This window comes from Oncorhynchus keta, chromosome 19 (assembly GCF_023373465.1).
Source record: "Oncorhynchus keta strain PuntledgeMale-10-30-2019 chromosome 19, Oket_V2, whole genome shotgun sequence".
Lineage (NCBI taxonomy): Eukaryota > Metazoa > Chordata > Actinopteri > Salmoniformes > Salmonidae > Oncorhynchus > Oncorhynchus keta.
In genome coordinates, this window is record NC_068439.1 from 37,095,262 (window position 1) to 37,122,443 (window position 27,182).

The window sequence follows — 27,182 nt, forward strand, 5'->3', positions numbered from 1 at the left end:
AGCTCAATCAGAGAAAAGGGCTCAACTCAAAATGGACTATTGTCAATGTTCACTGTTTAACAGGTGACTCTTCTTCTTTTTTTTTTGAAGTACTGTAGAAAATCATCGAGATCAGCACAATAATACAGATCAGTGTCAAACTCATTTCCCCGGAGGGCCGAGCGTCTGCAGGTTTGTGCTGCTCCCCTGGACTTGATTGAGGAATTAAGGTCACTGATTACAAGGAACTCTCCGCACCTGCTTGTCTAGGGCCTAATTGAAAGGGGAAACCCCAAAACCAGCGGACACTCCTTGTAATGAGTTTGACACTCTACCCTGGGGCTGCATACTGAAGAAAACAGACCTTGTGCAGAAATTACGACATTTAAAAAGTCTTAACGAGTTCATATTTTTTTCTAGTTACATTGTTTTGGCAGCACAGTAAAAATGTAGTTTTCTCGCATTGGAGGTCCGACTGACTGATTTTAGCATTGTCTGCAAGGCCATATGAGGCGACACGTTACCCAATGGGCAAGTCAGTGGGTTACCACACATATTCAAACTGCCATGTGGGTCTCTGGGTCTCTGTATCCTCTGTCCCCTGGGTTTCCCTATGTCATACCCGTTGTTGTAAAAGGAATTACACCTTTATTTAGCTGTGTGTTGCTGTATTCCGTGGAGTGCTTGTTTGTCCGGATCATGTCTTGGACCAAGAAGATTCGCCTTCGGGTCATTGGCGTCCTGCCCTATGCACTTAACGGCACGGAGATTATTACTGTAGTGCCTGCTGGGAGTCGCATCACTGTGTGTGTGTGAGAGAGATTGTTTGTTCTGGGGGAAAGCAGTTTCGAAGCAGAGTCCACAACGGTCAATCCTTGCGCTCTGTATATAGCTTGTGTGACATTTGGAACTCTCTCAATTCTGTTTATTTAACACGGGTCCTCTGTGCATTGCGGTATGTTCACAACACACGCCTGAACTTGCGTTGTGTGCTCAGAGCGTCTTCAGTTTGTTCAGCGCATAAAGGCATTTCCATACGCAGTGTGTGAGCACGCTTTATTAACGCGCATATGCTCTCCATGCCGACGATTATAATTTAAGGTGTGTGTTCAGTGTTTGTGGCGTGTTGTGCACAATAAGCTCTTACGTTTATTCAACGGGGCGCGCCGCCGCCGTGTGTGTTGGTTTGGATTTCCCATGTGTTCAGGCACTTTAGCCAAATGCAATGTGCCGCATATGATTATAGGCCCAGAATTCATAAAGCCCGTTTCAGTGTTTTCCCATTCTCTTGCGCGCTCTCTCTTTCTCCTTCTGTCCTCCCCCTCTCTCTGCGTCTCTCCCACTCCTCTTCATTCTTTCTCTCTCCTACTATGAATAATAGAACAACCTGCTGCTTGCCATGAAATAGCAAAAAGCCCAAGAGTGTTAATGCTTTTGGGAGCCTGGTTCAGTCAGTGTGTTGATGTGCCGTGTTCACTGGGAGGACTGAGGAGGCTGTGAGCTCCAGCTCGCTTTATTCTGTGTACGTGTCTGCTGCTGTATGTACAGTAAGCAACGTGTCTGCGTGCTGCCGAACAACCAACTTCATTTGTATGTTGCGTGCGCCCCTGTGTGCGCGTTTTTGACAGTTGAACAGCACTATGTCTGTTTCTGCTGTGTGTTGAGGATTCAGGATGGACTAGTTTTCTTTTCATGCAGAGGCAGTGTGTGTCTACAGCGTGTAATAATTGTGTGTGTGCGCTCTGCTGTGTGAGGAATGACCAATGCAACCCCTTGCTGTGTGCATGGGATCTATTGTACATTCTGCATCCATGCCTACGTCTGTCGGTGTGTGTCCGACGGTTCTGCATGCATCTCACACACCTTGCCATGTTAATCATAGTCCATGTTAATATTCAGGGGGGGGGTTTGACTGAGTGTCATGGGGTGTGAAGATGGGGGTGTAACCAGTCCCCCCGTCCCCCCCCCCAGTGCCCCATCATCATCTGTGTGGAAGAAGACCGACATGACATTGGTGGAATATACACACACAGATCCACACACATTCCACACACGGCAGATGGGAAAGAGAGACATAGATCGGAGGAGAGTGAGAAAAAGAGGAGGATGGAGACGTCTGAAGCACCCGGACAGCTGAGAAGGCCAGATGGAGAGAGTAAGAGAAATGGAGAGAGATCGGTGGAGGACTACAGAGCGCTTGGTGTGACCTGAGGGGCCATTGGGGGCCGGTGTGGGCTGCTGCTCACATTTCCCCAGTTGGTGAGTTCAACCCCCTCCCCTCCTGACTCCCAACACATTTCTCCTGATTCCCCTCCCTCTCCACCCCCCTCTGTGCTCCTGACTGAGTAGCCCTCTCTCCTGTAGTCACTTTCTAGCAGTGGAAACATGCTCCGTCTCTGGGGAGGCTTCCTACCCTCTGCCCAAGGGCTGTGGAGGAAGAAGGGGATGTGTATGTTTCAACTCTGAAGGGCTGTGGAGCTGCAGAGTTATGCTCTGTTGAATATGGCTTGTGTGTCTGTGTGTAAACTGTAGGTATTTAATTGTTTTTGTGTCTATTCCACCTCCCCTCTGCTTTGTTGAGTAGCGGTGGAGATGGTGTGCTTGTGTGTGTAGCCGTATCTCTCACTGTGTGTGTGTGTGTGTTCCATCTCGCCTCCGTCAAAGGGTTTCTGGTGTCCGCTCCTCTCCCTCCTCTCCTCCCGCCATTGGCTGCCCCTGAAAGGCTCCAGTCTCCTCCTAGGCCTTAGCATTAGTGCTAGCTTAGCTAGGCTGCCTGAGCACGGAGGCTACCGCTAACGTGGCCTTGAATATAAATCACTGTTTGTTTCGTGTCGGATGCCTTAACATCACATTCCTTCTAAGCCCAGTTGTCATACGACCGCTTGACACTACCTCACATTCCTCCAACCAGGCAAAAACACTTGTTTTATTTGGCACATTAGCCACATGGTAGAAAATCAATAGTGTTTTTATTATGTAGAGAGGACCATTGTATTCAAGAAGACCTCGGTTGTGTTTGTTGTAAGGGTGTTGGAGCCCATTGCATTACCATTGAGCTTGGGAAGAGAGCGATGGTGAGAGGAATGTGCAGGATTCTTTTATGACTTTTGGCCCCAATTATGCTAAGGCACAGAAATTGCATACAGAGATGATTCTATAAAGACTGTATGACTCATTATACAGTACTTGTGCCAGATTTTATTTCACAAACTGTAAAAGAGGGCTATGAAGAGCCTGTGATCGTTTACGTGGGTTAAAACCCATTCAAACTTAGCAGTTATGCACTATATAAGCAAGGCACGCAATGCAAATGCCATCTGGTGCATTCCAAATTCATTCCTATTTAAGTGCAGTGCACTTAAGTATTGTGTCATTTTTGGTAATATCCCCATGTTTTTTTGTGTTTTTTTTGTGTTTTTTTTTTTTTGCACTGTCAGAATGCAAGCTACAGTAATGTGTTTGTTACACACAACCAGTCAAACTATTTAGGTCAACGGTATTAGTGTATAGTAGGGAACGTGAGGTTTCCCTGCGCCAGTGTGTTTTTTGTTGTTGTAAATGTATGATATTCACTGGAAGTGTGCTGTGTATGGTCCTGTATGGGTCTTCTGTTGCAGTCTTGATGTTTAGGGCTGCAGCCCAGTGGCTGGCATTGCACGCTTGTTACCAACGTGCTACGTAGCCCCGAGGCTGTGTATCTGAGCGTATGTTTGCGTGGGTGTGTGCACCTGTGTAGGTGTTTGTGTGTCGTCTCCCCGGCATTAGCACTCCGCTTGCCTCCGGTATCCACAGGTAACCGGGTTTGACATGCTTCAAAATCCTCGCTTTGGAATGCCAGGGTTGCGCTAACCTGCCAAGATGTCAGGGAGATAGTTTTGCGCCCCCTTATGCATACCCCCCTCCCAAATGACAAGACCCATTTAAAATGCGTTGTGTGTTTTCCCATGTGCATAGACAGGAGAGGATTGCAATTTCTAGATTTTTAGCACACAAGGCTTGGCAGTTGAGGCAGGTTGTACATTAAAGGTGTATTTCCAGTGAATTACAATTACACCCCCCCCCCCCTGCTGTTTTGAACAACATCTTTGTCTTTGCAGTCTTGAATGCTTTTATCTTCCTACTTTAGTGACACACGAAGATGCCGGTGTATAAAGCTACTTTAATTAGGCGCGGTGACACTGGAGAGCACAGTTTATTGTGTTAATGACTCTGTTGATTTAAGGTGTGTGTGTGTGTGTGTGTGTGTGTGTGTGTGTGTGTGCGCACCATATGCATAGGTGTGTGTGGCAGACCTGGGAAGAAAATAGTTGTATTTTGTAGTTTATTTGAAAGAAAACGGCAAAAAAAAAGGATCCTACTCGAGGTAGTTAATATAGTTTATATAGAGTTTCAACTAAAATACGTACATTTTCTTTGATATTCAAATACAGGTCTCAGAAAACCAAATAATATTTGAAGGTATTTGAATATATGCAAGTTATTTGAAAACAAAATACGTCTACTTGATGGCTGACAAATGTTTTAGGAAGAACCAAACACTACAGTAGTTACATAAATTAGTGTAAATATATGACCAATAGCACTTGTTTTGGAGGGCTCTCAGATATGAATCTTAATCGCCTATAGCCTAGAATTAAATGCATGAGGAACATGGAATCACCTCAACGTTAGAGTGAACCACTGTTGCAGCTTCCAAATAACTAACAAATATATTTTCCGAATGAGTGAGACACAATACACTGACACGTGACATCAAATTCTTATGTCGTAATTTTGCGATTGTTAATATAGCAACATTGTTGTTACATAGGACTTTGGAAATTGCTTTTATAATTGTTGAATAAGGAAGTGGAATAAGGAAGTCACTTCCTCTTGTCTACAGTACTTATAAACACTCTCAGGTCATTAAGCAATTAAAATGCATTTACCAAAGTGTTACATATTATTTTATTACACAGGCACAAGAACAGTTTAATGTTAAATGTTACTGAGAATGCTAATAAATACAAAATACTGCTTTTAAGTGTCTAAAGGAAACTAAATATCCCAAAACAGTGTTCTTTACCACAGCCAAGGTTGGAGGAAAATCATGTTAGTTGTGGTTTGAGTAAGCTATCCCTTTAAAGATGGTATGGTGTATGTTTGAAACACTTTCCCTACCACGGACAGACGTTTGCAGTTGTTTTTCCTAAGCATCCAACTTGCTGTTTGCAAATGGCTTTGGAATTTCTCTGCAGTATTTTCAGATATCATTAAATTAATTGCTGCTTTCAACATCTTCAGTGGCGTACAGTCGTTGAGCATCACACCTTTTTAGTGTATCTGTAAAAAAATATATATAATTGGTTATTTCGTTTCAGGTTGATTATGTAAACCGGGGACAATGAACATTCAGAAGAATGGATATTTACAGAATGTTCAGATAGAAATGTGTAGTGTAGATCAGAAATGACTGTCAGATTGGAATAGTATAGGAGATATAGTGTTTGCTATTCATTATATTTCTACCTTCAACATATAGTTCCAGATACAGCCCTGCCATTCGTTGAAAGCAGAAAATCTAATGGTTTCTGAAAAGTAGTCACTTCCTGAGATCTGTATTCAAATTGTTTTAAAGGAGTAGTAATTTTGGGGGGAATGTATTGAAATAGTTGCTGTCACCTCCAAAGTAAATATTTGCCCCCCAATATCCACTGCCAAAAAAATAAAGGGAACACTTAAACAACACAATGTAACTCCAAGTCAATCACACTTCTGTGAAATCAAACTGTCCACTTGGGAAGCAACACTGATTGACAATACATTTCACATGCTGTTGTGCAAATGGAATAGACAACAGGTGGAAATTATAGGCAATTAGCAAGACACCCCCAATAAAGGAGTGGTTCTGCAGGTGGTGACTACAGACCACTTCTCAGTTCCTATGCTTCCTGGTTGATGTCTTGGTCACTTTTGAATGCTGGCGGTGCTTTCACTCTAGTGGTAGCATGAGATGGAGTCTACAACCCACACAAGTGGCTCAGGTAGTGCAGCTCATCCAGGATGGCACATCAATGCGAGCTGTGGCAAGAAGGTTTGCATTTGCCAGAGAACACCAAGATTGGCAAATTCGCCACTGGCGCCCTGTGCTCTTCACAGATGAAAGCAGGTTCACACTGAACACATGTGAAAGACATGACAGTCTGGAGAGGCCATGGAGAACGTTCTGCTGCCTGCAACATCCTCCAGCATGACCGGTTTGGCGGTGGGTCAGTCATGGTGTGGTTGGCATTTCTTTGGGGGGCCGCACAGCCCTCCATGTGCTCGCCAGAGGTAGCCTGACTGCCATTCGGTACCGAGATGAGATCCTCAGACCCCTTGTGAGACCATATGCTGGTGCGGTTGGCCCTGGGTTCCTCCTAATGCAAGACAATGCTAGACCTCATGTGGCTGGAGTGTGTCAGCAGTTCCTGCAAGAGGAAGGCATTGATGCTATGGACTGGCCCGCCCGTTCCCCAGACCTGAATCCAATTTAGCACATCTGGGACATCATGTCTCGCTCCATCCACCAACGCCACGTTGCACCACAGACTGTCCAGGAGTTGGCGGATGCTTTAGTCCAGGTCTGGGAGGAGATCCCTCAGGAGACCATCCACCACCTCATCAGGAGCATGCCCAGGCGTTGTAGGGAGGTCATAGAGGCACGTGGAGGCCACACACACTACTGAGCCACATTTTGACTTGTTTTAAGGACATTACATCAAAGTTGGATCAGCCTGTAGTGTGGTTTTCCACTTTAATTTTGAGTGTGACTCCAAATCCAGACCTCCATGGGTTGATACATTTGATTTCCATTGATATGTATTTAATAAAAATATTTCATTCAGCTGTAGGATGTGTTATTTTAGTGTTCCCTTTATTTTTTTGAGCAGTGTAGTTACTTTCCATAAAGCATAGTTAAAGCTATAGTTATCCCAGATCTGGTGTGTGGCCTGCAAGTGCTCTGTGACAGATACCATGTGCTTGAATGCATAATTAGGTGCGACAATGATTGCATGTGGCCTGACATTTTTTGTTGATTAACAGAATTGTGTGTGTGTGGTATACTCCTGGTTGTGTGTGATAGCGAGAACCGCCTCTAAGTATCTTTCAGAGCCCATAGACGTCCACGTGTTACTTCCACTAGTGTAACTATCTCTGACTCCGACGAGAGTATTTCAAACGGCTTCTATTTTACCACGCCAGTAGTGTTTGTGTGTTTCTGTCTGGGGCTCATCTTCCTTCACGCTAGCCTAGCCACCACAGTAATTAGGCCGTATCATTAGTAACCATTAGCATCAAGCACTGCTCATAAACCAAGCGTCAGCGCTCCGATTAACAAGAGCTGTGACCTTTGACCCCAAGACTCTGATGACGACGAACGTTGTACATACAGTAGTAGATTTTTAAATGGCCCAATGATTCCATGGTTTACTGCTCTCCGGAGAGAGTTCTGACAGAACTAGTGTTTCTGAATGAATTGGATGGCTTCCTCAGAAACGCTCATCCTTCGTATCCATTGCTCTTAGTCAGACCGAGAGTGCCAAGCGGTATGAGGAGCGCTGTGAAATGTCCAACGGCAGTGTTAGCTAGTCTGCAGATGTGTTCCAGAATCCATCAATCAAATGTATTTTAGAAAGCCGTTTTTACATCAGCAATTGTCACAAAGTGCTATACAAATACCCAGCCTCAAACATCAAAGAGCAAGCAATGTAGAGGCAGCAGCAGCAGAGTGGCTAGGAAAAACTGTCTAGATGGAAGAAACCTATTTTATTTATTTCACCTTTTATTTAACCAGGTAGGCCAGTTGAGAACAAGTTCTCATTTACATCTGCAACCTGGCCAAGATAAAGCAAAGCAGTGCGACAAAAACAACAGCACAGAGTTACACATAAACAAACGTACAGTCAGTAACACAATAGAAAAAAATGTATGTACAGTGTGTGCAAATGTAGGGGAGGTAAGGCAATAAATAGAGGCAGAATAATTACAATGGAGCATTAACACTGGAGTGATAGGTGTGCAGATGATGAAGTGCAAGTAGAGATACTGGGGTGCAAAAGAGCAAGAAGATAAATAACAATATGGGGATGAGGTAGTTGGGTGTGCTGTTTATAGATTGGCTGTGTACAGGTACAGTGATCGGTAAGATGCTTAGAGAGGAGAACCAGGCTCCTAGGGCTGGACAGTCCTCTTCTGCCTGTACCGACCATGTGTTTCACTTAAAACAAAAAAAGTTGTACCTTTTTTATTTTGTCCGGCGGGTCAATTAACAAATGATCATTTACGCTGATGGCAGTGCGTGAACAAAGTACATGTTCTTCTCGAGAATCCTCGTCTTAATGCAGTTTGATCGGGGCTAATGGGTGGCTACTGTTTACACTTTGAGGCACTCAGTGTTTCTACCGAGTCTTTCTCCTTCGCTGCTTAGTTTGCAGCCCAACATAATGTCTGCTGCGGTGCCCACTTAAAGAAGTTAATGCTTCTGGCTACCGCCTGGGCTTGTGTACAGTAACATTATATTATGAGTGTGTGTGTGTTTTGATGCATGTGTCTATATAGAGGTGTGTGTGTGTTTATCTGTTTGTGTAGAAATAACGGCGTTACTCCTACCCTGACACCTGTCCCATTCATTAACACTACTCCTGAACATCAGTGTTCAGTTACGTTAAGCCACCAGAAACCCGAGCAGAGATGATCTGCGGTATATAAAGAGTGAAACCCATTCAGCAAACGCAATGGAGTCTCCCCTATTAGTTACTGCCTGTTTAGATATGGCTTCTGATTCATTAGTATGCAGTCGTTGTCATACCCGTATAATTACCACAAAGAGAGGGAAAAAAACACATTCTTCACACAGGAGAATAGGTGTGGCTTTCACCGAATGTGTTGTGATGAAAACGAAATGCTTGTATGAAATGATGCACAGTATGAAAAGACTTGGATGAAATTATTTGGACGAGTTCCTTCTATTCAGTAGAACCTTCCACAACATACGCCGTGGCAAAATAGTGTAATATATTTTCCAGTATTGTTTTGATGCTGTAAACCGCCATTCAGATTGCTGCATGCTTTCTGGTAATTAACAATAACCTAGTAAGTCCTCCTTACCCCAGCCTTCACCATAGACAATGTGGTGACCCATTAAGATACAGTATAAAGGTAGATTTTAAAAAAAATAAATAAAATGGATTGGCATTGACAGTTCTATATACATTCGATACACTATATTCTATAATTCAGTGATAACTCACTTCCTCTGTGTATAACAGTCATTGTTGTCATAACAATGGTGGTGTTGTACAGGTACTGTACATCAGCTCAAAGCCATATAGACCTGCACAGATCCTGTATCTGTGTCCCATGTGTAGGCTATGACTGTTGGTCTTTTCCCGCCTACATGATAACAGCTTCTCACTGCTACCATAACAACAGACTCACAATATGAGTACTTCCACCAGACATGGAACTTAAAAAATATGGTCCTACAGAATGGTCCTTCTGTAGCTCAGTTGGTAGAGCATGGCGCTTGTAACGCCAGGGTAGTGGGTTCGATCCCCGGGACCACCCATACGTAGAATGTATGCACACATGACTGTAAGTCGCTTTGGATAAAAGCGTCTGCTAAATGGCATATATATACATATATATAAAAAAAAAAATTTTTGTTAGTTTCGCAGAAGTCACGAATACAGTTATTTCTCATGTTCTCTCTCCTGTTCCTTACGCTTCTCTCTCTCAATTCAATTCATGGGACTTTATTGGCATGGGAAATATATGTTAACATTGCCAAAGCAAGTGAAGTCGATAATATACAAAAGTGAAAAACAATAAAAATGAACAGTAAACATTACATCTACTGAAGTTCCAAAAGAATAAAGACATTACAAATGTCATATTATGTGTATATATACATAGTGTTGTAACAATCTGCAAATGGTTAAGTACAAAAGGGAAAATAAATAAAATATGGGTTGTATTGACAATGGTGTTTGTTCTTCACTGGTTGCCTTTTTCTTGTGGAAACAGGTCACAAATCTTGCTGCTGGGATGGCACACTGTGGTATTTCACCCAGTAGATATGGGAGTTTATCAAAATCGGCTTTAATTTCAAATTCTTTGTGGATCTGTGTAATCTGAGGGAAATATGTGTCTCTGATATGGGCATACACTTGGCAGGAGGTTAGGAAGTGCAGCTCGGTTTCCACCTCATTTTGTGGGCAGTGTGCACATAGCTTGTCTTCTCTTGAGCGCCAGGTCTGCCTACGGTGGCCTTTCTCAATAGCAAGGCAATGCTCACTGAGTCTGTACATAGTCAAAGCTTTCCTTAAGGTTGGGTCAGTCACAGTGGTCAGGTATTCTCTGTTTAGGGCCAAATAGCATTTGCTCAGTTTTTTGTTAATTCTTTCCAATGTGTCAAGTAATTATCTTTTTGTTTTCTCATGATTTGGTTGGGTAGAATGCCCTTCTTGCCTTGTCTCTCAGATCATTCACAGCTTTGTGGAAGTTACCTGTGGCGCTGATGTTTAGACCAAGGTATGTATAGTTTTTTGTGTGCTGACCCAAACCGCTCTAGGGCAACGGTGTCTAGATGGAATTTGTATTTGTGGTCCTGGCGACTGGACCTTTTTGGAACACCATTATTTTGGTCTTCCTGAGATTACTGTTAGGGCCCGGGTCTGGAAGAATCTGTGCAGAAGATCTAGGTGCTGCTGTAGGCCTTCCTTGGTTGGTGACAGAAGCACCAGATCATCAGCAAACAGTAGACATTTGACTTCAGATTCTATTAGGGTGAGGCCAGGTTCTGGAGACTGTTCTAGTGCTCTCGCCAATTCGTTGATATATTTGTTGAAGAGGGTGGGGCATAAGCTGCATCCTTGTCTCACCCCACGCCCTGTGGGAAGAAATGTGTGTTTAGCTTATTTTAACCTCACACTTGTTGTTAGTGTACATGGATTTTATAATGTTGTATGTTTTTCCCCCAACACCACTTTACATCAGTTTGTATAGCAGACCCTCATGCAAAATTGAGTCGTAGGCTTTTTTGAAATCAACAAAGCATGAGAAGACTTTGCCTTTGTTTTGGTTTGTTTGTCAATTAGGGTGTGCAGGGTGAATACGTGGTCTGTCATACGATAATTTGGTAAAAAGCCAATTTGACATTTGCTCAGTACATTGTCTTCACTGAGGGAATGTACGTGTCTGCTGTTAATGATAATACAGAGGATTTTCCCAAGGTTGCTGTTGACGCATATCCCACGGTAGTTATTGGTGTCAAATTTGTCTCCACTTTTGTGGATTAGGGTGACCAGTCCTTGGTTCCATATATTGGGGAAGATGCCAGAGCTAAAAATGATATTAAAGAGTTTTAATATAGCCAATTGGAATTTGTTGTCTGTATATTTTATAATTTAATTGAGGATACCATCAACACCACAGGTGGGTTTTTTTTTTCGGTTGGAGGGTTTTTATTTTGTCCTGTAGTTCATTCAAGGTAATTGGAGAGTCCATTGGGTTCTGGTAGTCTTTAATATTTGATTCTAAGATTTGTATTTGATCATGTATATGTTTTTGCTGTTTGTTCTTTGTTATAGAGCCAAAAAGATTGGCGAAGTGGTTTACCCATACATCTCCATTTTGGATAGATAATTCTTCATTTTTGTTTGTTTAGTGTTTTCCAATTTCCCTAGATTTGTTTAGTCTATGGATTCTTCAATTATAATGAGCTGATTTGACGTTCCTTGGTGTGTTTCTGTATTTTAGTCATTATCAATTTCTTTTAGGTTTTTGAATTCTTCATCAAACCATTTGTCATTGTCGCTCATTTTCTTTAGTTTTCTGTTTGTCATGTTTTAGATTTGATAGGAAAGCTGAGAGGTCAAATACAGTGTTAAGATTTTCTACTGCCAAGTTTACACCTTCACTATTACAGTGGAACGTTTTGTCCAGGAAGTTGTCTAAAGGGATTGAATGTTTTTTTGGGTAGGTTTCCACACCACATTCCTTCCATCTATAGCATTTCTTAATACTACTCTGTTCCTTTGGCTATGATGCCTCATGATTGAGTATTGCTCTGTTCAAGTAGACTGTGGTTTTGCTGTGATCTTATAGGGGTGTCCGTGGGCTGACTGAGGAATCTCTGAGAGACTTTGGGTAGAGGTCAGTGATAAAATAGTCTACAGTACTACTGATGAGATGAGCTATAGGTGTACCTACAATAGGAGTTCCCTCAAAGCCCACCATTGGCTATGTACATACTCAGCGTGTGACAGAGCTGCAGGAGATGTGACCCGTTTTTGTTATGTTGTCATAGTTGTGCCTAAGGGGGCATATGGGGGAGGGGAATGCTGTAACCTCCAGGCAGGTGTTTGTCCCCCTGTGTGCTGAGGGTGTCAGGTTCTTGTCCGGTTCTGGCATTTAGGTTGCCACAGACTAATACATGTCCCTGGGCCTGGAAATTATTGATTTCCCCCTCCAGGATGGAGAAGCTCCATTAAACACACTCCAGCCGTGGCCTCGCAGGACCTGCCCTTTAGTTCCGCCGTGGCTAGCCATCCCAGAGACCTTTACCGTCGTTAGCGTAGCAAAACTTTGTGGCTTGCTACACTATTAGTGGTTAGCGGCTAACAGCTAACAGACCGTCTCAGACCGATGCACTCAAGGGAGCTCATTTTTCTCTCTCTCCATAAGACCATTTTTCCCTTTTCTTTCTCTCGCTCTTTCTGATCTCTCTCTTTCTCTCGCTTTCATTCTTTCAATCCCACTCTCCCCTCCAAACCACAGTCCGGGAAAAGCAAATTAGATGCTAAAAGACACAAATGGGGGTTAAGTGCACTCTGGGTTTCTTCCTTTGAGTCAGCACATTCTGATCTGTCCGTTCTCTGAAAAACTCTGTTGTGGTTTGTTGGAGAAGGGGGGAGACTTACAACAAGAGTTTTTACAATACTGGAACAGAGAGGAGATGGATGAGTGTGTAGGGTAGAGAGGAAGGGATGGGGGGGACGGAGGGAGGCATTTTTGGAGGATGATGAAGCGCCTGGTTCCCGACAGTCAGACTAAGAAAAATCAGATGTTAGTCCTGCAGGGGGTGTGTGTGTGTGTGTGTATGTGTGTGTGGGTCTGTCCAATGATAACATCTCCAGCTGCAACAAATCAGTCACACATAAACAAGCTGCAATTGTATTTTGTGGGAAGAAAGCGGTGGCCATTATTTTTACTGTTAGCGGAAATACCTGCATACCTGAGGTGTCTACACACAATCCATGGCATGTTGTTAAACCCCCCCTAAAACAGTTCCTCAACACAGAGAGGCTCTCAAAGTATAAAGTAAAGGGGAAAAGGCTTGTAATCAGGAGGGTTTCAGCCTATTAAACTGTTTCTAGCCCCACATATGTTCCCTGTGTCATTGTAACTGGCAATGTGTATATCAGGGACTGACACTGCATATAACAGCAGGGAGAGGAGGAGACTTTGGAAGTGTGTGTGTCAACCATCTTTGTGTGTTTCTGCTATCCTTGTGTCTGATTGTGTGTGAGGGGAAGGTCACTCAGTGAGGGACAGATGACCGATAGTGACCCAAGGACAGCCGGGGGGGGGGCGTGGTGGAGCCCTTGGGCTGAGAGAAGGGTAAGACTGTCTGCCCAGGGCCAGCAGTGGCTGGATGAGAGTGTGGGCTGTGATTCGCTGTGGCACTGGATGGCAGGAAGCATACTGCTCCCCGCGGACGGGGTGTGGATGGAGGGAGGGAGGGAGGGTGCTGAAGGGAATAGTGTCAGTCAGCGGGGCACACACGCGCATAGATATATCTATATAGATAGATGTGTGTGTATATATATATATATATATATATATATATATCACACACCTATCTATGAATGACACAAGGGGCAGTATCATGTACTGACACATACAGACAGATATAGCTGCACAATCTGACAAACATTGGTGAATGCACCAATTTGTAAGTCGCTCTGGATAAGAGCGTCTGCTAAATGACTTAAATGTAATGTAAATGCATGCAGTGTCACTGACTGACCTCAGCTTAATCTCCAGATAGTTATTCAAATGCACCGGGACTAACTGGGGCGAGATCTCAGTAGATTAGCTGTGGCTCTGCTTGATGCTACTTGGCACCAGCAGCAGTGGCCACTAAGACACGCTAGTATAAATGCCTGTTGGTCTGGAGACACCCAGCTCAGTGGAGCTTAAACCTTCTGCTTCATGCCCTTCTGAGCCCCCCACACACACACACTGCTCTCTTGACCCGGCAAGAGCCCTCCGTGGCTCCGCAAACACCCAGGCCTCATTACGTATGCGGAAGGTTACCAGGTAATAAGCGCCATGGCGGCAGCCACGGCCCCGAAGCCCAGCCCTGGTCTACTTGACCCAGATGAGTGGCAGTCGCTCGGTACGTGACCTGTTTTAAGGCAAAGATCAGGGGACGTGGGCTACGCTGGAGCCGAAATGAAGCCTCTGAAGTGGGTGTTGCTGTCTTGCGCCTCTTTGACCTAGTTTAATCCCTGGGAATGGAATGGTTGGAGGCGTTTGCAACAATGATAAACTCATTTCGGCATCATTTTCGTAGAGAAACACAATTTTCTGGTCCAGTCATGCTATTTGAGGAGGTGAACTAGGAGAGTGTTTTTAATCCACTAAGTGGCAGACCGATGGAGGGAAACCGAAACACGGGGAGAATTGACCGGCCTGGAAAAAAAGAGGGCATCGTTGGCATTTGATAGTTTTGGATAAAAGCTACACTTTTAAACCCTAAGAGAGAGCGACACGAACGTACACATGCAGAAAAGGGGGATACCTAGTCAGTTGTACAACTGAATGCATTCAACCTAAATGTGTCTTGTGTATTTAACCCAACACCTCTGGATCAGAGAGGTGCGGGGGGGCTGCCTTAATCGACATCCACGTCTTCGGCGCCCGGGGAACAGCGGGTTAACTGCCTTGCTCAGGGGCAGAACGACAGCTCTTTATCTTGTCAGCTCGGGACTTCGATTCAGCAACCTTTCGGTTACTGGCCCAACGCTCCTACCCTCCAGGCTACCTTTGTTTGTGAGTGTTCCCATGAGGCGTCACGGTCCAATGACTTTTGGATCAACTGTCATCCCTGGCGGTGCTAAAGGTCTCCGTGAGTGTGTGTTGCGTTGTACAGTTCACTGGTGAGCAATGGGGTAAGATAAGATGTATGCTTGTGGGATGCTAACGAACCCATCAGTGAAGCACTCCTGCAAGACTGTCCTCCAATCAAAGATGGTCCTGCAAAGTGGAGTGTGTGTGTGTGTGTGTGTGTGTGTGTGTGTGTGTGTGTGTGTTTGGCTCGATGGTGCAGGCGGGAAGCCGGGAACACACTAGGTCACTAAGATGGTTGGGGAGAGAGGAAGAGGGAGGGACAGAGAGTTGGATGAAGAAAGAGAAAGGGAGGGGTAAAGAAAACACTTAGAGGAGGGGGAGGTTGCTGTCAGTGGTAATCCTCTTTTGGCCTCTAAGCACAAGGCAGTAAGGAGCCGAATAATGTTTCCCCCTGTCGACAGATTTTCAACTTCATATCTCCATTATCGTTATCTTTGTGAAGCTTTTAGTCTTCTCTCTCCCTCTCCCCCTCTCCATTCTTTGTCCTTTCCTTCACTCATTCGCTCCCCGTCTAGCTCCAGCACTTACTGTACACATTTTTAATGGTTAGTTATTAAACTAAAGGGTAATTATGTAGTATTTGAATGTATCCATTTTTGAATGTATCAGTTTTCAGTCAGCTAGAGGAGGCACAATGGTCCTAAAAGGGCTCTGTCTGTCTGTCTGCCTGTGTGTGTGTGTGTATGTACCTCTGTGTCTGACTAAGAGAGAACATTTCAGAGCTTACTTGCCAGTTAAGGGAAAGTGAGCAATGGAGCGAGAGAGAGAGAGATGGAGACCGAGCGATAGAGAGAGATGTTCCAGTTGGGAGTTTTGCGGAGGAGTGTAGCAGCAGAATGCCAATGGCGATGAAGGCCCGGCCGACTGTGAGTGGTTGTTTCACTAGTTGTTCCTCCCTGTCACTTAAACCGTATCCCATGGAGACGGAGGACCTTTAAAGTCTGCCTCTTGGCCCCACTGCAGGGCCTTCGCACCCCTATCACTCTCTTCTGCCTTCCCTCCTAGCACCATCCTTCCCTCTCTTCCCTTCCATCTCTCTATCCCTCCATCCTCCCAAATCTATTTATATATGAGACACATTAATATGTGACTGTGTAGCATGTGATGGAGGTTTGGGATAGTCTCATTCTTTCAATCTGGGCTGACAGGATAGCATCACACACTTAATGCCCCCCTTTTGATTCAGTTGGTAAAAGCTAGCTATTCTGTGTGTGGTAAGTGACTCAACTGGAAGAGATATGCTGTAGAATGTGTTAGGATGACTGGCTAGGTGTGCATCTTAGTGTGTATGTATGTATGTGTGTGTGTTTGCGAGTGCTAAGAGGTTTGTCTATTCTCACCACATCTGTTATGTGAGCTAATAAGTCTTCATTGAGATCCTCTCCACTCCACCACACCCCATTCTTGTATCCAGCCTGAAAAAAAAATCTGTTCTCATTCCTTTCTCTTTCTCCCCCCTCTCTTCTTACCCCACCCTGTCTTGGCCCTTGTTCTCTGCCAAGCCAAACCCGTGAGCATCGGGGTGGGTGCGTATCTTTACCCTCCTTTTTCCAGCCATTCCAATCATCTGTTTCTCTACGTCCTTCCCTCAGCCCACCCCATCCTTCAAACAGGGTTATATTCATTAGGCACCGAACATAAGAAACAGGGATGGGACTATCTGGACTTGAGCAATGACAACTGCTTGTTTTTTAGTTTTCGTCAATGGTTTTAAGGCGTTCTACTGCTGTTTGCCCTAATGAATACAACCCAGTTAATTTCCTCCATGTTAGACTGCTTGTTTTTGGTGCAGTAACTAACATGACTCATTATTTATTGAAAATACAGTTTATCAGTGGAGAACATCAATGGTAAACGCTGTGAATGTAAACTTTGATATCCAGCACATCAGATAAACGGCTAGGATACCCACAGAGGGATGCCAATGGGGTGGGGGGAGGGGGGGGGCTTCTGTCTGTATAAATTTCTGTGTGTGTCCACGTATCCAGCTGTGAGAATGAGAGAGAACAATTTAGGACCGAGACAGCCCTGGCCACCACTCCAACTTTCTCTCCCTCCCTCCATTTAATATTTTTGTGATAATGATTGGAGCTGGCTGGTCTCTTTTCAGTTTTGACTGGCGTTGTTTGTATGAGGGTGCATCTCTGGATGTGTCCCCGGTCGTAGATTCAGCAGACTCCTCTACACACACACACACACACACACCTAACAGATGTGTCGGACTGCACCACTCCCAGTGGAATCACCCATATTTGGAATCTTTATGGATGCAAGCCTAGCCGGAGGGAGAATCGACAAAAGTAATGTATGTTCTCACTCACTATCAGCAGTGAGACTTTAGCTTGGCAACTGCACACCATGTGGCCGCAAAGAGAAAGTACACCATTATTATCCTCAATGGGATCTTGTCGCCCCCAGTGGCCATCTGTGGAAACTGCAAGCTGGTTAAAACCAACATAATGAGAGGCTTTTACATTCAATTTAGACGCCTCACTCAGCCTCAGTGCCCTCTGGAAATCACAAACACAGACATAATTGAGCAAGGAGGCGGAGGTCTACTTGGAACATCGTCGGATGATAAGATGTCTGGCAAGGATTAAATGCCTAACAGAGCTGATTTCCTGGGGTGTATTCAGTGATGAGAACGTTCTGGATGTTGCAGATAGAAATAGAATGACCAATCATATCTGTTCTCTGCGATACATATCTATCCGAATGTTCTAGAACATCCTCCTGAACAGGCCCCTGTTCTGCAGTTCAGCTGTTTTTATTTAGAACTTCTGATTTGGATTCTGATTCTAACACATTTTCCCAGCCCTTATCCCCAATTCAAATGACACATTCATTTGAATTGGACTAAGACCTCCACGTCGTCTTCTCTTTCAGAGCAGCGTAAGATTACAGCAGGGCCGTCGACGGCTGGCATCATCGGAGGCATCATTGGTGTGGTCCTCTTCTTGCTGGCGATCGTCGGCGCTGTCATCATTCTGGTCCGCAAACGCAAGCAGAACGCAGTGAATGGGGAGTGAGTATTCCGCTCCCAGCAATTGTTTCTTTCAATATAGGACTTAACAAATACCCATCTTTCCTCCAATCAATTAAGTGTTATTCAGTCCCAAATGAATCTGTTAGGTATGGACAAAGTGAGTAGCACTAACCTCTTCTCCTGCCCTCTCTTCTCTCATCCAATCAGTGGTCCTCCCAAGCACAAGCCCCCTCCCCCTGTGAAGGCCGGCAGCTCCACTGAAATGGTGAGGGGTCCACGTCCCTGTCATTCAGGGCTCATTATTAGTGAAGGCCATAAACAAAGATTACGTATGTAACCACGGTTATGTGAGCTATTGGATCAGTCCAATATGGTATTCTTCTGCTATGCAGGATACATTCTGAGTAAGAATTTCAGATTAGTCCCGGATACCGAGTAGTGCTGCGGCCGACCCCCTTAAATAGCTGCTGAGGCAGTCCGACCTGTAGTAATAGTGTCCACATCCAAAGTGAGAGTCTCTGTATCGTTAGGCTCTTCCCCAGAACTCTGACCATAACACACCAACAGCTAATCCAACTGTTGTATTGTCTTAGTCCGTGTAATGTAAGTTTCCAGTGGCCTCACCGGGCACAACACACTTGGGGAAAATCTTAGCCCACCCGCAGCCGTCGGAGGTACGTATGTGGACAAATGTAAGGGCCGATTCACATGCCTGTCAGACTGGACCATCGGTAAGAAGGAGAGCTGGGCCGGATGGCAACACTCCCCTTGTCGGCACCCATTTGGAAACATTGAGCATTCACTAACCCTCTTAGTGTAGGTAATAGCCAACAGGAATGCCACCTTCATGGATGGGTGCTTCAAAGACGCTGACCTGGCGGCGCAAGTGCTGACACCACCCCATCAAGGTCTGTTTGGCACCGAACAGGCCTTCGCTGGACGCAGACGTCTAACTCCCTTCATAAACTTGGGGAGCAATGGGTGGCCATGGGTCCCTCCAGGCGATCGTCATAACATGCCAAAATTGCGGCCAAATACACTCTCAAATTGGATGACTCTGGGCCTGCATCATGCAGTGATTGTAAAAAGTATAAAACCATTTGTATATCACACGACTTTGGGGCAACATTATGATCCCCACACCAGAATATGTCCCACCGCATTTGATATAATATGTTGGTCAAGGAAACCCTGGCGTTCTGCAACGTGTTCACCACATTGTCCTGAATTCACCTCATTGTCCTAAACTTGCCCATTTACTTCTCTCGGGCCAAGCCCAAAGCTGGAGGCAGCGCGGATGCCACGGTATCCCCCAAGCCTGAGCGAGCAGGTCGGGTCTCAGTGGTAGTTGCCATGGGGTCCCAGAGAGGAGTGACAACAGGAGGCTGAACCATGGTCGTCTCAGCCAGGATCAGGAGCAGCCGGTGGCCCTTCAAGCTGACCCTCTAGCGGAAATGGTGGGAACGCATAAAGTGTCGTTGCCAGGCAATCGTGAGCGAGGGCGTCTAAACCCAGAGGGCCTAGAGGGTCTGACATGGAGAACCAGCTGGGACAGTGAGTGTTCTTCTGAAATGCAAACAGGTCTCCTGTGTTCTCCCGAACAGCTGTAGCACCACCTGAGCATTTAGACTCCACTCCCCTTCCGCTGGGCCATTTCTCGAAAGCATGTCCGCTGCCCGCAGTGACACTTAGCGGGTCGGAGCCCACAGTAAGAGCTCCAGAGCCATTTCGTGGAGGTGCCGTGATCTCAGTCCCCCCTGTTGATTGATATAAGCCACTACTGTGGTCTTGTCTGATCTGACCAGGGCATGCTTCCCCTCCATGCAGGGTAGGAACTGTTGGAGTGCCAGGCGAACTGCCCTGAGCTCCAGCACATTGATGTGCTCACCACTCCACTGGGGGCTCCTGCATCTGCTCGCTGCCATGCCTGTGAACACTGCCCCCCAAGCGAGGCATTGGTGCACACTAGCTCCCTGCGGTGGACTCTGTTCAGTGTCACACCCTCCAACAGAAAGGAGTGAGTACTATTTCAACAGAGTCCTCCCTTACGCATCCATTCGTCACCGATGGCTGACAATGTCTGTGTTGTCTAGTGTAGATGGTTAGAGTTTAACCATTTCTGGAGTGGCCTGAGGTGAAGGCCCAGCGGAATCAACAGAGAAGCCGACATGAGTAGGCCGAGTAACTTCTGGCACTCTGATATGGACATGGCTTGTACAAGCTGGAAACAGTCTAGGTAGGCATGTATCTACCCCAATCTCACCCGAGGGAGACGTGCTCTCATAAGAGTTGAGTCGATCAACATCCCCAGGAAGATAATCATCTTTGAGGGTGTCATGTTTCTCTTCTCCCTTTTTATGGTGAAGCCCAGGTCTTGAATGTGCTTTAAGATTATCCTTGTCTGCTGTGGCACGCTCCAGCCAGTCGTCCAGGTAGTTCAGCACTAGAATTCCCTGGGACATGATAGGCGCTACGATTGCATCCATGTACTTTGTGAACGTACGAGGCGGCAGTGATAGGCCTAACGGGAGGATTTTGAATTCGTAAGCCAATCCTTTAAAAGCAAACCGGATTTACTTCCAGTGATATCGATGAACAGGAACATGGAAGTACGCATCCTTCAGGTTGAGTGTGGTGAACCATTAGCCACACAAGATTGCCTGCAATGCCCGTGCTGGCGTGAGCATTTTGAACTTTAGCTCCTTTAAACATTTGTTGAGGCCGCTTAGGTCCAGGATCGGCCGAAAGCTGCCATCCTTTTTCGGAACTGAAAGATGTGGAGTAAAACCCACTTAGCCTCGATCATGAGCAAGGACGCAAATCAGGAAGGTAGAGCCGCTAGGATGGCAATCTCCAGCCAGAGTGCCTCCTTCCTCACCCCATCTGCCGTAAAATGCCAGTTCCCATTTTCCTGCCCCTGTTGTCTCGGCTTTGGGAGGAGGAGAACCAAGACGTTGCTGGAGCATCCTCGAGACATCCTGCCCTGCCTTCCAGCTCCTCCAAGTGGGGGCAGTAGGGCACACAGTTGCCAAGAACTCCTGCAAAGTCTCTGTCTTTGAGAAGTTTTGTAGTCTGCTGTATGATGTTGCCAATCCTTGGCCCAAAGGTGGAACCTGGCATGAAGGGGAACTCCAATAATGTTTTTTGAACTGGCAGTGGCTGTTTAGACTGTGCCAGCCAAAGATGGTGGCGTGAAGTCACCACTGAAGCCAAATTCTTGCCGTTGGCATGTGTCAAGTCTGTCTGGAGCATAATAAGTAGCGTTGACACCTCTGTGGCCTCCTTAAGAAGCTTGTGACCACCCCCTGGGAGGCATAACATGATGAAGAGGGTGCCGAAAATGCTTTGCAGCCATTCATTGCTAACTCTTTCAGGTCCTGGTTTGAGGCGATGCACCTTGCCAATGATCTCCTTGTCAGGGAAGATCATGGCAGCCACTATGTCATCCATCACAGGATAGTGTTCTAGCCCCAAGGAATCTGCATCCCTTAGGTTAGTCCACGGCCTGGTCTGGTTGTCGAAACAGAAGCGCCCTCCAATCTTTTTCCTGTATTCGCGGAGAGCAAAAGCGAACTTGGGGCAGATGGGGATAAGGAGCTGCTCAGATGGTGCTTCTTTCAGCTTGATATCAAGGGTGTTAGCCACTCTACCTAAAAGCTCCCATGTTTCTTCCTTCACCACTGGAGGTGCCTCCGTAACAGCGCTCCCAGCTACAGATGTGAACTGGGTCGATCCCTGATCTGCTTGGAACACTGAAGCACCATCACCCAACTCGTCTCCAGGGTGGAGAGGTTTGTCACCATCATCCCATCGTAAAGCGTCCACTTCCTCCCACAGACTTTGCACCTTACGTTTAAGGCAGATCAACTCCTCAGCCGTACTGAGTTTGGTGGTGGGGGCGGCCAATAGGGTGCTTCTGCAACTAAGCATTACCCCAGAAGGGAGGAATACGGTCATCAGATGGGGAGAACTGTACTGTGGCCTTCATCCCCTCCAGGCGCGCTAAGCGCATGCGTTCTCCAAAGGCGGCGCAGACCAGTCTACTACTGGGTTCACCGTCTGCTCTCTGTGGGTGTTCGAGCTAGCTGCTCCAAACTATTGAATAGCTGTGGGTATACTTCTGCGCTTATACACTCTAACATAGAGTTCCTACCAAGCAAATCCTCCCTGGAATGAGCCGCAAAAAGGAAGAGGTGGGAGTAGTGTGGCTGCAGTTATTTAACCTCACTAGGGTACGTGGGACACTTACGTTCCCATTTACTCAATAAATGTTTGTTTTGTTCGATGAAGTCCCTGATTATATCCCAAACCTCTGTTTTGTTTGCCCGTTTTGTTCAGTAATCCACAGACTCAAACGCAGTCACAACAGGCAGACGAAAAATCCAAATAGTATCCGTAAAGTTCGTAGAAACATTTCAAACTATGTTTATAATCAATCCTCAGGTTGTTTTTAGCCTAAATAAACGTTAATATTTCAACCGGACAATAACCGTCGTCAATATAAAAGGTAAACAAGAAAGGTCGCGCGCATGAAAAATCTCTGGGACACTGTAGGGTCCACTAATTCAGAGTGGTCTTACTCTCTCATTTTTCAGAATACAAGCCTGAAACCATTTCTAAAGACTGTTGACATCTAGTGGAAGCCATAGGGAGTGCAATTTAAGTCCTGGATACTGTATTTTGAGTCCTGTCAATGGATACTGTAATGGCATTCAATAGAAAACTACAAACAGAAACAAATCACACTTCCTGGATGGATTTTTCTCAGGTTTTCGCTTGCCAAATCTGTTCTGTTATACTCAGACATTATTTTAACAGTTCTGGAAACTTTAGTGTTTTCTATCCAAATCTACCAATTTATATGCATATCCTAGCTTCTGGGCCTGAGTACTAGGCAGTTTACTTTGGGCAAGCTTTTCATCCGGAAGTGAAAATAGTGCCCCCTAGCCTAGTGAAGTTAAGGGAGTCCGTCACAGAACTACCCGGTACATGGGACTAATCTGAAATTCTTACTCGTAATGTATCCTGCCGAGCAGAAGGATACTTTATTGGAGTGATCCAATATAGTGCTTCATAACCACATGCGGTAGTGCAGTTCTTAATTGGGATAATGTCTATTGATCGGAGATGAGTGACCCAGTTAACCCGTCTTTGACCTCTCTACTACCCCACAGCTGAACAAGCCTGTCACTGACTCAGTGCTGACGGAGTTGACGGAGACCCAGCCTTTCAGTAACGTCTACTACGAGACCAGCGGAGAGCCTGTCACGGTAAGAGGACATCCCCCAAACTCTAGGTCGTGATCATTAGGTCACACCAGAAAACAAAAATGAATGTTTCTTGTTGTATTTAAGTCCAGGTAGTTACTCCATGTTTTAGTCTGTCGTCTGCCATTGGGTGCCTAATGAACACAGCCCTGGACTCTCTCCTTTTTCACATAGTGCTGCTTAAAGTCATTGATTTACTACCTGTAGGCTACTGTAAATTGAAATGTCCTTTACACCTGGCTGCTTTCTAGACTCTACAATCAGTCTCAATCTACTTTATCGTCAGATCACTCACCCTTTTTAACTATATTATAACATTCTCTCTCCACGGTACCTCAACAGCTTGACTATTTAGAACAAATTGAACCTATTGTGAAACTATTGAGCAATGCATGGTCCAGGAGTAAGATTTTGCCTACCATATCACATCTTGAGAGTTGTTGTTGCTGGTTCACCCGAGGATCTGTTGATGTTACAGGATCTGGATGCGTGCGACGATGATAACACCGTTGGCGGTGGGGCTGCTAATGGCGGCGGCCCTGCTCTCCTGGAGGACTCGATACAGTATGCCGATGTCGACGACACGCTAAATGACGAAGCCCTGCCGCCGTACTCTGACGCGGACAATCACCATGTCGACGAGCCGCCGTCGGCCACTGTGGCCCGCGGAGAAAGCTTTGTGTCGGCAGCCATGTATGTTTAACAGGTGACGTTTAGGTCTCCATAATGACACAACAACAACAACACCGTGCCTCTACTCGGTTACATTGAACAGCACAGAGTCCGAGCAAGGCTCTGGAAAGATCGGCACAACTCCAGCCTCCCGATGTGGTCAAATCCTAAATGCAGTGTTTCCTACTGTTGTGATTCGGGCAAGGTAATATCACTGGAAACATAATTAAAAAATATCACCAGAAAATATCACCCGAAACTGGTTGTTTGAAAGTTGCAATGTTACACCGTCCAGTAAGCATCCTCAGACCAAAATGCCATTTTATGGCAGTATGAACAAAATGAGGTTGTCACTGTTTTATAACATTGCAACATGACTCACGTTTTGGGTTCAGTCTAAATTGCAAGAGCTGGTAATACTGCATTATTAGGGTAACGAAATGTGACATCTTGGTTTACAGCAAAGCACACAATGAACACACAATTATCAATGCGCTCGTAATTCCCCCACACAGGAAAGATTACTGCTTACATTTAAGTCAAATTAAGTTAAAATTATAAGGATTGTATTTTCAGTGTCAAAATACACGGCCTGTATTGGAGAATACTGCCATTAGTACCATTTTACGTAGATGAAGTGGTTAATATGCTCTCTAATATATGCTGTATATTTTACACATGGCAAAATATGTATTTTAATATTTTATATTTTAGTCTTATTCTAGAGCCTTTTATGTACTGAAACACAAAAGTGCAAAACATCATTGATGAACAATTATGTGAGACCGTGTCATGTTGGTCAACGATGTCAAGGTGAACCAAATGATCAATGAACACTGTAAATAATATTATATTGATGCTTAATATATTGCCGGTTAAATGTGTGCACATCAAAAATAACTAGTGTAGGTGGTTCCAGAGCCTCTATGTATAGGGGTGTCAGTTTCCGTGTGAAACTGAAAGAAAAAAAAACTGTACATTTTACTTTAACGGGTATTGAAGTTGTCAGTCAATGAATATAAAAACGGTTTTGTGGATTTTAGTCCTTATAACTCTGCATGGCATGATCGTGGCTCGTTTCAAAACAGTTGGCTCACTTTTCCCAAGGCTACTTGCAGACACCAGGCTTTATAATTTTTCAATGTTGTCGATGTCGTTGCAATCCTCCATTGTATCGTCTACTTCAAGCACAACACATCGATGTAGAGCAGCGGGGTGGTTTAGGCCGTACAGAAGGCGCGCACAGCACGACTTGAGATATCTTTTGGCTGATACATAAGTCCATCAGCATACGACGACGTTCTTTCCACAGAGTGCTTACTGCAGGGTGCGATAAACAGAAAGTTGAGTCGAACTCTTGCTGAGTAATGGGAACAAATCATTGGTTCTGCGTGTTCCAAAGAGCTTGAGTCGCAAAATTCCACAAAGGCGTTGATCTGTCAGTGTCACCTCGACAGACACCGAGAGAAGCAAGTCTGTACTAAGTACATTAACTTGTTAAATAAAAAGACAAAGAAAAAGACAAACATGAACAAAAAGCACATGTACTAATGTAGATATGTATGTAAATAAATAGATGCTATAGACACTAATGATTGATAGACAGATATAGACAAATAGATGGTTAAAGTAGACGGACGGGGTAGACAGACAGGTAGACAGATATACGGACACATGGAGAAATTGATCACAGTAACTGCCTACCCCCCTGTTCTATACTCCATCACAGTCAGTGCATTACTTAAATATTATAGTTTTTTGATGTGACAATCACTTTGAAAGCAACCGTCATTGGCTTTTGGTGGTGATTTGGTCTCTATGTTTTATTTTGAAGGGAATGTCTGCATGCTGCATGGAACTATGGGTATCTCAACTTCTTCTCTGTGCAAAAAGTCACGCTGCCATTTTGAAAACATATGGCTGTGGGCGGCGGGCTCGCATAAAGTGCTGCAGTATCAGACAATCACATCTATTTTATAGCCCTTACACAGGTCAGAGTTCAAAGGGAAATTAATTGTTCATTGTTTGGTTTTATAAACTGTGATTCCATTTATTTCATTTTTTTGTGTATTTTATGTATTTCATATTGTCATCAAATATATTATACTGTTTTGTGTATTGCCTATAAAGAAAAAGACTCAAAACTGAAGATGTGTTGATATATTGAGCTTAAAAAAGACAATCATTGGGGCCCCTGGGTTTGTTTATTATCAAAGACCAATGAGTCAGCAGTCTGTTTAGTTTAGTTCTGTTGTTTTATGCTCAAGGCATCTGCTAACTACTTCTCGCTGCAGCAGGAGATGCTGTGTATGTTTGCCAATAAATTAGCTGCCTCCCCAATAGGTTTGATGCCAAAAATACAAACCGTGAATGTTAGCGATAACACTCATCTGAATCCGGTCTTTTTCCTTCCCTGCTTGTTTGGGTATCTCACATTCGTTGTTGCTTTTTTTTCATCACCAAGCCAGACGTGCCTTCGTTACTTTATTTTTAGCTTGTTCATTTACACATTTGTTTCTCTTAGAAAATAAAGATGAGATTAAAAGAAACATGGGGTAACCTCTGATTGTGGAAATCCAAACACTTGATATTGTGATTTATTTATTTTTCTTCTCCTTTCTTTCCCTTTAACCAATTTTTTTTTTCTGATGCATTTTGGGAAACGTGTTATATGTTTTACGGATCATTGTCTTGTTCAATAAAATGTAAACTAAAGGCCCTGAACTTCTCGCTGTATTCTCTTCAACTTATGAGCCACAATGACCTCCAGGCTTGAGCCCTTTAAGGCTCCTAAATGACCAACCAACAATCAATCAATCAATCAAATGTATTTATAAAGCCCTTCTTACATCAGCTGATGTCACAAAGTGCTGTAATTAAACCCAGCCTAAAACCCCAAACAGCAAGCAATGCAGGTGTAGAAGCACTGTGGCTAGGAAAAACTCCCTAGAAAAGCCAGAACCTAGGAAGAAACCTAGAGAGGAACCAGGCTATGAGGGGTGGCCAGTCCTCTTCTGGCTGTGCCAGGTGGAGATTATAATGGAACATGGCCAAGATGTTCAAATGTTCATAAATGACCAGCAGGGTCAAATCATAATAACCACAGTGGTTGTCGAGGG

The 27,182-nt window shown here is 44.7% G+C and overlaps 1 protein-coding gene across 2 annotated transcripts in view; it reads left to right on the top strand.

Moving 5' to 3' along the window:
- LOC118398201 (poliovirus receptor-like) overlaps positions 1 to 26,782 on the top strand; it is a 77,873-nt gene extending 51,091 nt beyond the window's left edge. The window contains exons 7-10 of one of the 2 annotated variants that reach the window (XM_052470443.1): positions 18,025 to 18,163; positions 18,332 to 18,389; positions 23,299 to 23,394; positions 23,870 to 26,782. In XM_052470443.1, the coding sequence (XP_052326403.1) occupies positions 18,025 to 18,163; positions 18,332 to 18,389; positions 23,299 to 23,394; positions 23,870 to 24,094 (518 nt within the window). In that variant the 3' untranslated portion in view covers positions 24,095 to 26,782. Of the gene's footprint in view, positions 1 to 18,024; positions 18,164 to 18,331; positions 18,390 to 23,298; positions 23,395 to 23,869 lie in introns of those variants that run through there. The other variant, XR_008070984.1, reaches the window with a different exon arrangement.
- The last annotated feature ends 400 nt before the right edge of the window (positions 26,783 to 27,182 follow it).